Source organism: Cebus imitator, unplaced genomic scaffold (genome assembly GCF_001604975.1).
Source record: "Cebus imitator isolate Cc_AM_T3 unplaced genomic scaffold, Cebus_imitator-1.0 Scaffold4, whole genome shotgun sequence".
NCBI classification, from domain to species: Eukaryota; Metazoa; Chordata; class Mammalia; order Primates; family Cebidae; genus Cebus; species Cebus imitator.
In genome coordinates, this window is record NW_016107319.1 from 6,638,033 (window position 1) to 6,649,856 (window position 11,824).

Sequence of the window (11,824 nt, forward strand, 5' to 3'; positions counted from 1 at the left end):
GTGAGGCTGAGGCAGGAGAAACACTTGAACCCAAGAGACGGAGTTGCACTCCAGCCTGGGCAACGAGCAAAACTCCAAGCACCTCCAAAACAAACAAACTAACAAACAAACAAACAAAAACCTCTTCTAGATTACCTAGTTTGAGAGTACCATCACTTTTTTTGCAAGAACCTTGGCTGATCTAAGAGATATAGCTGATGATTTGCTAGCTATACTGATAACCCAGTTTTGCAAGTCAAAAAACATTCTTCCTATTTGTTGTTTACTACATTTGTTGCAGAGCCTTGAATAATAGAATTCTGAAAACCTGGCTTTAAATCTCACCTCACCTGTAATCCAACTCTGGGACTTGGATTTAGTCTTGGGCCGCATGCTTTTCCTTTATAAAGGAAAGATTGTCTGGTTCTGCTCTCTTAAGATTCTTTCTAGCTTTTAGTATTTGGTAGATAACATTGATTCTATTTGTCTATGTTTTTTGGGTATAGAATTGGAGAATCATAACTCGTATTTTAGTTCCATAGATTTCACTTTAAATTTTTTCCACAAAGAATGTAATTATGATTACAGCATAAGTTGCCATAACAGAAAAAAAGAAGCTGACAGAAGTTTCAATCAATCTGTAGTTATTTCTCAGTACTTTTCTCAGTAATTCTAGAAAAGCTATGCAATTATTTTATAAGTATATAGATAAGAAGGTATTTTTAAAAATCAGAAATGGTAGTTAAAAATTCAATTTAGTTACAGAAATTACTATAGACAAGAAAGCTTAAACTGTTGGCTTCTCTAAACTTCATTTGAATTAGAATTCATTTTGAAGAAAACACTTCCAACTCTTTGACTTAATTGATACTAGGGTAAGTGTATAGTTTACCTTTTTCTCTTTTGCTCTGTAACTGAGTTTTGTGTATTGTGGATAGCTGTTAAGAAGTTGTTTTTCAGAGAACCCTTTTTAATTTTGGCTTCTGAGTAGTAAAATGTTTAAATGAAGCTCTCTACTATCATTGAGGGTTGATAAATTGCTAAATGTATGCAATTTTGATGGTTGCCATGGTTAAACAGGTGGTCGGGTGACAGTGATTATATTTTCTTGTTCCTTGATTACAGGGTGCAATATGTGACTTCTGTGAAGCTTGGGTTTGCCATGGTAGAAAATGTCTCAGTACACATGCCTGTGCCTGCCCTCTTACTGATGCTGAGTGTGTTGAATGTGAGCGAGGCGTGTGGGACCATGGTGAGTCATTAGACAAACTGATGAGCTTTGTTATAAGTGAAGGTTGACTTTGAAATATTTTGAATGCTGTTTTTGAGATCTTTTTCAAGATACTGTCAATCCGAACTACAGGTACTGTTTCGATTATCTGTGTAGTTAGAAAAGGGATCTATGCTATCAGTTATTGTATTGTCAATGCTAGTATTGTTTACCCAAATGTGGAGGGGAGTTGTGGTGGAGCAGGTAGGCTCTTTGAGCGTTGTATTATGTGAGTAGCTAGTAGATAGTAAGAGCTCCTTTTTCTTATGGTTCAGTTTCAAGGACTTCTGCAACAGTTTTCATTTTAGGTTTTGTCAGAACAAAAATGTCTGAACAATTTTGGTGTACCTCCAAGGTAACTTGCCATTTCTTTTAAGCAGTTCTAGAGACAGGAGTTTTTTAAATTAAAGTTTATCATATTTACATTTCTGTTGTTTTTTCTTTTAATCCAATAGGAGGCAGAATATTCAGTTGTTCTTTTTGCCATAACTTTCTCTGTGAAGATGATCAATTTGAGCATCAAGCCAGCTGCCAGGTTTTAGAAGCAGAAACATTTAAATGTAAGTTTTTAAATATTAGATGTTCTTTTTATCCAAGATTCGTAAAAGTATTAATTAAAAAGAAATCAAGTTTTTTTTTTTTTTTTTTTTTTTTTAAACAGCTTCTCATGAATGGTAATTTAACTCAATCTTTATTTTCTGTCTAGAAAACACTCAAAACAGTCAGAATATAGTTCTGAATTTTTCAGGAGAAATGACAATGGCATATTGGTTGGGCCAGTTCTTCATTTTATTAGCTTGATTTGATTAGGCATTGCAGGACTTACACCTTTTCTGGTTCAGAATACCACATACCATTTTTGCCTTCAAAATATTATGAAAACGAAACATCACCCTTTTTCCTTCCCATTTCCAAATGCCCTCCAGTAAGTGATACCACCCTGTGTGTTTCTGCTAGTTGGGTCCAGTGATTCTTAGATAGGACTGTGTATCAAAAATACCTCTGGAGATTTTAAAAATAGATAGATGCCCAGGCCTCATCCCGGGAGATTCTATCTTTAAGTCTGTGGTGGGTGCCAGGCCAGCTGTATTTAACCTGTACACAAAATTCTCATGTATTTTCCAGTTGAGAGCCGGCATTACTGAGGGGGATAATAGTATCATCTTTACAGACAATTTCTTTCATGGAAGGTTCATTGAAATAAGACTCCATATAAAATAGCATGTATAACTTGGCATTTAAATAGCCCTTATTAAATAGAAATTACTATTACAGGAAAAAGACTGAAGTTCCCTAGGTATTTTCTTCCTTTAATTTGTTTTTTGTTGTGGTATGAAATGCTAATTATTATACTTATTTATAAATTTCAAGTTGATAAGTTATGACATACATACATACTACACACACACATACATACTACACACACACATATGCACAATATATATATGTATGCATGTGTATATAATTCTTGCAGTATTTATACATAAAATTCTCAAAGATTAAAAGAGCATCTCAAAGTATATAGCACTGTTAGGCCTTTCTTAGCCTTTTGCAGAATGTATAATAAGAAATTGAATATTTTATTTGTGGCATGGGAGCTTTGTGTGTTTTATAGCATTTGAACCCAAAAGGCAGGCAGCTGTGAGTAATAAGGCAAGCTTTCATTATAAGCTTTTAGTGATTTGATAAAAGACAAAACAAAAATCTAAGAACCAAATAACGGGATTTTAAGATGAATCTATTTCCCACAGGTGTTTCATGCAATCGGCTTGGTCAGCACTCATGTCTCCGTTGTAAGGTATACCTATGCATTTTTTTTTCTTTTTAGATTTTGTTTTTAATCTCTATACCCCTCCACCAGTCCTTGGATTATTTATAGCTATAATTAATTTATAAGGGACCTTAAAATTATATAGTTTAACACTTTTATTGTTGAGATTGTGGAATTGAAGTTGAGGAAGCTCACATGACTTTCCAGTGGTCATCCAGTCACCTTGTAGTAGAGTTGTGACTAGTGCACATTTCTCTGGAATCCTGGCTTTGTGTTTTTAATGGAGAACATTCTGACCAAGGTAATGAGAGTCCATTTTAATTCAAAATGTACATAGAAGAGTTTGGGTAAAGATTTCCATATTGTTCTGTGTCCTTAGGCCTAGTCTCTAGCATTGTTCATCAAAGATTACCCAACAGATGCAGCCAAGTCACTTCCTCTCAGAAGCATTTCTCTAGTTCTTATATTCCTAACTCTCTTTTTTATTTTCCAACTCTGTTTCAGTTTCACCAAATGACTTTCAGGCATTGTCTATGCTGTTTTCTCTGCCTGGAACACTTTTCCATCTTTGCTTACCCTATTGCCCTCCCATTCTTCATATGGCGAATAAGACTTGGTGTCTCTAAGATCACTTTCCCAAATCCCATGTCTGTTTTGGTGCCCTTCCCTCTGCACTTCCCCTTCGGTGCTTAGTGTCTTGTAATTGCATTTTCCCTATCTCCATTCCCAGTTAGACCATATAATGTGTGAGGGTAAGTAGGCTATTCACCATTATTTCATTTCTTCTGGGACCTTACGAATACTCAAATATTTATTAATGACTAAATGTACTTACACATCATACTCAGTATAGTTAGTCTGCCCTTTGTTAGATCATTGTTTAGAAGAGTCCTGACAAAAATCATTTCTGTTAAGAACATTAAATGAAAAGTGTGACTGGTCCCGACAAAATTCTTAATCTCACTGCCTTAACAAAACTATATCTTTAAAACACTGAATACTGTGTTTTTGTATATTTTTACATTTTTATTTATTGACTTTATTTTGCTTCTCCTATATAGGCTTGTTTCTGTGATGATCATACAAGGAGCAAAGTGTTTAAGCAAGAAAAAGGAAAACAGCCTCCTTGCCCTAAATGTGGGCATGAAACTCAGGAGACTAAGGACCTTAGCATGTCAAGTAAGGCTCTTAAGATGCTAAGGAAGTGATTTTTGCTTTCATACTTTGACAAAGTTTATCTTTTTTTTCTTTTTTTTTTTTTTGGTCTGTTTTTCTTATTGCCTCTTATTTGAAAAGATGAATGTGTTCTCTTAAGCAAGTGGAATTTTACAGCTCAGGAAAATATGTGGGTAAAGTTTTTCAATTTTACTTAAATATGCCAATAATCATTTTGATATTTGGTATTTGCCTTAGTCAATGACAGCAAATACTGAAATCTAAGATAGTGATTTTTAAAATTTTTGTTGAGGCTTCCTTGTTAAATAGCTGAGTAGCTATAATTCCTTAATATTAAAGTGGTAATCTTAGAAGTCACATTCATTCTGAAGCTATCTTAGGTGTGTGGTATTTGAGCACCTGTGTTTATTTATATAATATATCACTACTATAGGAAATTATCGTGTGGTTTTTATGTAACTTTTTTTTTGTGAAGGAATAAGAGTACTATAAGCATGCTTATGGTAAGGCAGCTCCCAATTTTGTTAAAGAGAAATTTGACTCTTAACCAAACATGTCAGAATGGAACCATAATTCTAAGTGACTCTGACCGCTTTGTTTAATCATAGATATGGTTGCACAGTGAAGTGAGACTGATGATTTTGCTGATCTTCTGCACTAAAGTTTGTGTCACTACTAAGGCAGAAGAAATGGCAGGCTTTGTTTATCAGTGTATCTGCATTGTAAAATAGCTGTCTTATGAAAAATGTCCTGACATATGAAATCAACTGATTTATGTGATTTGAAAATAAATGGTCAGTGACCAAACAAAACATGCCTTTTTAGTTTTAAACATGCCTTTTTACCTTTGGAGCGGTCTACTGGTCTAATTTGTTTTCTAGATTTAATGAAATAACACTGTAACTTTTATTTTTATGGTGTGTATATAGACTCAGGTGAAAAAATTAGGAAAATATGACCCATTTTTTTCATTTGGAATTAAAGCAGCCAATGAAATTCATGAAATTTTACAAAGGACGATGAGAATGCAGAGAACTGGAACTAACAAAATGCCATGTACATATCTGTCTTCTGTAGCACGCTCCCTGAAATTTGGCAGGCAGACTGGAGGTGAAGAGGGAGATGGAGCTTCTGGGTATGATGCTTATTGGAAGAACCTTTCATCTGATAAGTATGGTGATACCAGCTACCACGATGAGGAGGATGAGGAGTATGAAGCAGAGGATGATGAAGAGGAAGAAGATGAAGGCAGAAAGGATTCAGACACTGAGTCATCAGATTTGTTTACTAATTTGAATTTAGGAAGGACCTATGCTAGTGGCTATGCTCACTACGAGGAACAAGAGAACTAGGGGAGCTGCTTGTCCACTGGTGGCTGTGTGTGAGAGGAGCAGGAGTGTGTGTGCACTTGATGAATTGTGTGTGATGTTCAAAAGTACCTTAGCCACTTAGCCTTGTGCAGAAGTCTAGTTATACTTAATGGGCAAAGGGGTAGGGCGTAGCATTTTTATGAAACTGATGATCAGGCTTATGGCATAAGAAAAATGAGTTTCAAATGTAAGGTGTTTATTGATTGAAGCAATTGAAGTATCATGGATTACGTTATTACTGATTTCAGTAATCTAGTATGTTTTGCCAGGATAAAGGAATAGGATGGTAATATATTTGTTTGAAATTAAATTACTGTTTTTATTAAGAAATACTGCTTCATTCGTCTGATTTTGTAAAATGTAATGAGTAAAATGAATTGCTGTATTTTTCCTTTTATGTCCACAGAATGAAAGTCATATGTTGTTTATTCTAAATTTTCATTAAATATTCATGTCACCTTGAGTTGTCATGATATGTATGTTTTAGTATTTGACCTATTCTTCTCTTTCTTCACAATGTATGTCCTCAGTGGTACCTGTTATTAATGCCTTAAATGTATTGACAAAGTGACTAGTTAGCCATTTTTCAGATAGTATTTTTACAAAAGCTTTACCCAGGACACTTTATTTCTCTTTGAATAAATCTATTATTTCATTTATATAAATTTGATATTTAATTTTTTGTTCTATATTTTCAGTTTCTTTTGGAAAGCATTTTAACTTTTTTACAAACTGCTTTAGTTTTTGCTCATGTAGAAATAGGTAGTAGAGATTGTGTGGTATACACTTAGAGATAAACAGCCCAGACCCCATCACTGATGATAGGTGGAGGATAGACAGTCCTGCCACAAGTTCCAGTTGTTACAACTTACACTGGCAGTTAATGGGGATTGGGCAGTTGTGGAAGGAAATACATTACCTGATTTGCTGACATTTAAGATGTATGGAGAAAATTGTAGCTATGAGGATAACAGGGTTGGATGGCCATTGTTAAACCATTCTTGTTCTGTAGAAGCACAATTAACAGCCAAGGACAATAACAGGCAATGGAAAGCCAGGTGTCAAAGTTGGCCTCTGATTGCAAGTGAAAAAGCTTTTCATCTTTTGCAGTAAGACAGTTTGAAAAAACTGAGGAGTAAGCCCAAGACTTAATCGTTTCAAAGGATAAACTGAAGACAGTTGCCAGCCAAGGCAAGTCCGTTATGCCAGTGCCAGGAAACTGCTTGGGAAAATCTGTGACACTGACAAATAAGATAGAGACATCTGAATCAATGGCACTGGAGATTTTTACTCCCCAGACTCCTGAACTTTCTGAGCTTGCAGTCATAGCCTACCCTTCCATGTTATGGGCAAGCACTCCCCACTTCATTCTCAGGCTGGATGGCAATGCAGAGGCTTCTTTCCCCAGGAAACATGCTCCCTTCAAGACTTGCCCCATCTCCAGGCCATTATAGTTAATATCTCCAGGCCTAAAATTAGGGTTAAGTGACTATAAAATTAAGCAAAACTCAGTTGAGGTGCTGGAACTGGAGTGGGAGGAAACAGACTTACCCAAAAAGAACTGCAAGAATTAGGAAAAGTTGGAGGAATATGCTTGAGATTGGAATCGGTGCTTAAGAGGGAAAAAACAAAATTAGGGAGGAGTTTGATGGCAGCTCCCACACTGGGTGTTTGGATTGCAGGGTAAGAGAATTGGAGAGTCTTAGTACCCTGGCTAGGAGCCTGTGAGGTGGTGTCAACTTGTTACCAGGATGGCTTCTTGAATTATGGAAGCAGTAACGGCCCTTTCTGAACAAAGTTGAGAAACAGATTACTGTGACATGGTGGAAAAATGGATTTAAAAGGTTAAGGGAATTGGGTATGCTGGAATGGATTGGAGGATTTGTTAGAAGATTATGTTCCATGGGAAGGCTCAGTGGACACATATTTAACAGGGCCATAGAAACATTCACTGATGGTGGGGTACAAGCATCTCTAAAAACCCGTGGTAGCTCTCAGTAGGCCAGATCTAACAGTAGGAAGGGAAAGCAGAGTTCAGCTTGCTGATAGCAATGTATGACAAGATTCTGAAAAATAGTGGCTAAAGTGGCAGTGCCCAACTGTCAAAAGTCAGGTTACAACTAATGAGAAGTTGAGGGTGGTAGTCAAGGAGTCCTAACCTGCAAAGAGTTATGGAGAAGGCTAATACAACATAGCACCTTAGGGACAAAACAAATGGGTAGCCAACAAGAATATGACTCAGTTTATCCCATTAGGTCAAATTAAGGATGAATTACATGGTGGGCAATAAAAAGATAGCATCCCTTGCTCAGTTTCTGGACCTGAGTCACTTTCAGACCTGCAGCCCAGACTGAAGAGGTGGAAAGACTATGACTCCCTGGCATCTGTACAAGGTAATGATGCCCTTTGGTGTTTCCTCAAAGGGACCCATAGCCATTTGCCCTGATAATTCTGTGCTCAGGAAAGGGGAAATATAAGGGATTTCAAGGATTGTTGAACATAAAAATTAATTGACATTGATAATTCAGATACTCGGTGTCCCTGTTGCTTCTTCGTAGCGGGTGAGGGAGGAGTAGGGTTATGCAAGGAGTCCTGGGAAAGTTTAAGCTTACAGTGGTTTCACAGCATGTGTGGATGGCCAGGTGGAAGCCTCTGAAACTGCCCACCCTCATGTCTTCTCCTCACTTCAGCCAAGATAGTAATACACAATAGTATCAGTTGGCAGGACGCAGTACCATCCTTAAAGATCTAAAAGATGCAGATGATCACCTCATCACATGTATGTTAATTCACCATTTTGGTCCCTGTGGAAACTTTACGGATCCTAGAAGATGGCTATAGACAAGCTCAACGAAGTAATAGCCTTGATTGCAACTGCTATGCCAGATGTGATGTCTTTGTTAGAGCAGATACATGTGGCCCAAATACATGGAATATCATCTTGGTTTGCGCAAGTGCATTCTTTTCTCTCAGTCAGAGAAGGGAATCAGAAACAATTTGCATTCACATGGAATGGACAACAATTACATTTATAGTTTTGTAAATGATGCCACTTTATCCTAAAGAATATAGATCTGTTGCATAATGACTACATTGAGGCTGGACGAACAGTGGTTAGAACATTGAGAACTTGGTAGGAGATGTGTTCCAGAGGGAGAATCTAAACCTTATAAACTCTGCCACACTCCTAAAACTTTTAGAGTTCCAACAGTGAGGGACAGTTTGATGCATCCTATCTAAAGTATAAAGCAAATGACTGTGTATTTTTTTACTCTGAAGAAGGACGCACAATGCTTGGTGAGCCATCCTGAGTCCTGGAGGCAGCATATGTCACACCTGAGGATAGTGTTCCAGCCAGTATAACAGTTGATGCAAAAGCCTGCCTGTTGTGAGTGGAGCCCCCAGCAGGAAAGAGTTCTGCAGCTGGTCTAGGTTGTGGTGAAAGCAGCTCTGCTTTCTGGGCCATAGAGTAGATGCTATTATATTGGAGAAATTAGTGATGGGATAAGGTGTGTTGTAGCAAGCCACAGCAGGAGAATCACAATGCTGATCTCTGAGTTATAGAGGAAACTTATGCCATCTGCATTTAGAGACTCATTTACTCCCAGAGGCAGGCAAAATGGTTTCCAAATTATCAAGGCCTATCTAGTTACCAGCACTGCAAAATGTCACCTGTCAGCAGCAGGGGCAACTGCTGCACCCTTGATGGAGCATCATCACTTTGGGAGACAGATTAGAGCAGCCACCCCAGAAAGGTCAGTGGTTCATTATCAGTGGAATAGATTCACATTCTTGGAATGGGCTTACCTTTTCTTCCTGCACAGCCTCATCCAGCATTGGCACCTGGGGGGGCTTATGGAATGTTTGTTTCACTGGCATGAAATCCCACAAAATATATGTCAGGCCATGGAATCACCTTTGAAGTAAAGGAGGTTGCAGCAATAGGCCTGTGACCATGGGATTTGCTATCACATACCGCTCAGAAACTTCCTACCCAATGATACGGTGCAATGGTACGCTAAAAACACACTGAAGCAGCAGTTCATAGGAAATACTGTGTAAGAATTTCACACCATCCTTCAAGTTACAGATATGCATTGAATCACAGGTATTTGTATTTTAATGTGTTTCTAATAGAGAAAATGCATGTGTGGTAGGTTGAATTGTGTAACCCCAAAAGTCATGTTCTTCTGGAATGTCAGAATGTGACCTTATTTGGAAGCAGGGTCTCTGCAGATGTAACTAGAAAAGATGAAGTCATACTGGGTTAGGGTGGGCTCATATCCAAAGATGATGACACACAGACATGCAAGGAAGAAAGCCATGAGAAGGTGGAGTTAGAGATTAGCGTGATTCAGCTTCAAGCCAAAGAATGCTAAGCATTGTCCCAAACCACCAGAAATGAGAAGAGAAGCCTGGAACCGATATCCCTCAGACCCTCTAAATGTAATTAATGAACCCTGCCAACACCTTCGTATTGAACTTCTGGCCTTCTGAATTGTGAGAGAATACATTTTCTGTTTTTTTAAGTCATCTAGTTTGTGATAATTTGTGATAGCAACCCTAGGAAGCTAATATGCCATGGGAATTAAGGGTGGAAGCAGGAGTTGTCATCATTCCCAGTGATTCACTGGGAACATTATGCTTCCCATCTCTGCACCCCTGAGTTCTGAATGACTAGGATTCTATGTCCTCAGAGGGGACAGCTTTCTTCAGGGGACCCAATAAGTGCCACCATTGGATTGTAAGCTATACCTGCCACCGTGATATTTGTGGCTTTCTGTATCTAGGGACTAAAAGCCAAGAAGACAAATCACTGTCTTGGCAGAGATGGGTACCTTTCTTCATTAGAAGGAGGTAGGGCTGCTTTTACATGATAAGAATAGGGAAGATTATAAGTGGAATTCAGGCAAGAGTTTTCTAGGTGCTCCTTTGCCCACTTGTGGGTATAAATGAACATATACGGACATAGCCAACAGCCCCAGGCTATGAAGGGCATAGTGACTAGACTCTTGGAGATGAGGGTTTGGGTTATACCACCAGATAAGTTACCAATTCTAGAAGAGGTGGTAGCTGTCAGGTAACTTCAGGACCTGCCTCAGCTTCAGAGTGCTGCCTTGGCTGAAATCAAATCCCCCCCAGAAGAGAGCATGCACCTGGCTAATTTAGCTCAACAAGACCCATCATGACAAATAGCTATGAAGTGACTATCCCTATACAGAATGCAATAGCTGACACTTAAGAATATGGGGTAATATGCTTCTTCCTCTGCATTTTGGTAATGGTTTGGGAAACTCCTTGCTGGAATATTGTAATGATGTATGTAAGGTTGACCTTTATAAGTCACCTACAAGCTGCTGCTCATGCAGAATATATTAGTCCATTTTTGAAAGTGAATAGACCACATAGCATGGTCACCTGCGCCTTAGAGAATGACTGCTTACTTATTTGCCGAATGGGAATAATTCAAAGAATGAAGCTTAATATATTAAGCCCTAATAATATTCTGTGGAACCAGGCATAGCACAATGCTAAATCAGACATATGGAAGCATTTTAAGTAAGAAATATAATGTAAATAGAGGCAAGGGCTTTTTTTTTTTTTTTTTTTTTGAGATGGAGTCTCACTCTGGTCTCACTCTGTCGCCCAAGCTGGAGTGCAGTGGCCCTAATTTAGCTCACTGAAACCTTTGCCTCCCCAGGTCAAGTGAGTCTTCTGCCTCAGCCTCCCAAATAGCTGGGATTATAGGCATGCACCACCACACTTGGCTAACTTTTGTATTTTTAGTAGAGACGGGTTTTGCCATGTTGGCTAGGCTGGTCCAGAACTCCTAACTCGAGGTGATTTGCCCGCTTTGATCTCCAAAATTGTTGCAATTACAGGCGTGAGCATTTTCGATGAAGATCTTTGGTGAGAAAGCAAAATAATATGCCAACTGTAATTTGCTAATTTAAATAACTCAATTTAGCCACTACGCAGCAGCACTTTTACCTTAAATCCCAGTAAAAATTCAGTTAGCATTTGCTATATACCTGTCATCAAAATACCACAATACTAGGATAGATGAAAGATTTAAAGGTAAATACAGTATTATGTAAACTGTTCAAGCTTAAATTTTATTAGTGAAGATAAGATGCAGTACAAGGTTAATAGTAGCTACCATTTGCTAAGTGTTCCCTGTACTGCCCAAGTTGCTGTACCTGCATAGGTGCATTGAATTCTCACAACAGAGGTAATGTACAGTGCTTAGCTCCCTAA

The 11,824-nt window shown here is 38.0% G+C and overlaps 1 protein-coding gene across 2 annotated transcripts in view; it reads left to right on the forward strand.

Annotated features, from left to right (window-relative positions):
* Positions 1-6,052, forward strand: part of ZNF330 (zinc finger protein 330) — a 36,286-nt gene extending 30,234 nt beyond the window's left edge. For both annotated transcript variants that reach the window (XM_037740430.1, XM_017534364.2), the window contains 5 exons: positions 1,105-1,231; positions 1,705-1,809; positions 3,001-3,047; positions 4,082-4,199; positions 5,274-6,052. In XM_037740430.1, coding sequence (XP_037596358.1) covers positions 1,105-1,231; positions 1,705-1,809; positions 3,001-3,047; positions 4,082-4,199; positions 5,274-5,548 — 672 coding nt within the window. In that variant the 3' untranslated portion in view covers positions 5,549-6,052. The remainder of the gene's footprint in view (positions 1-1,104; positions 1,232-1,704; positions 1,810-3,000; positions 3,048-4,081; positions 4,200-5,273) is intronic.
* Positions 6,053-11,824: the final 5,772 nt, after the last annotated feature.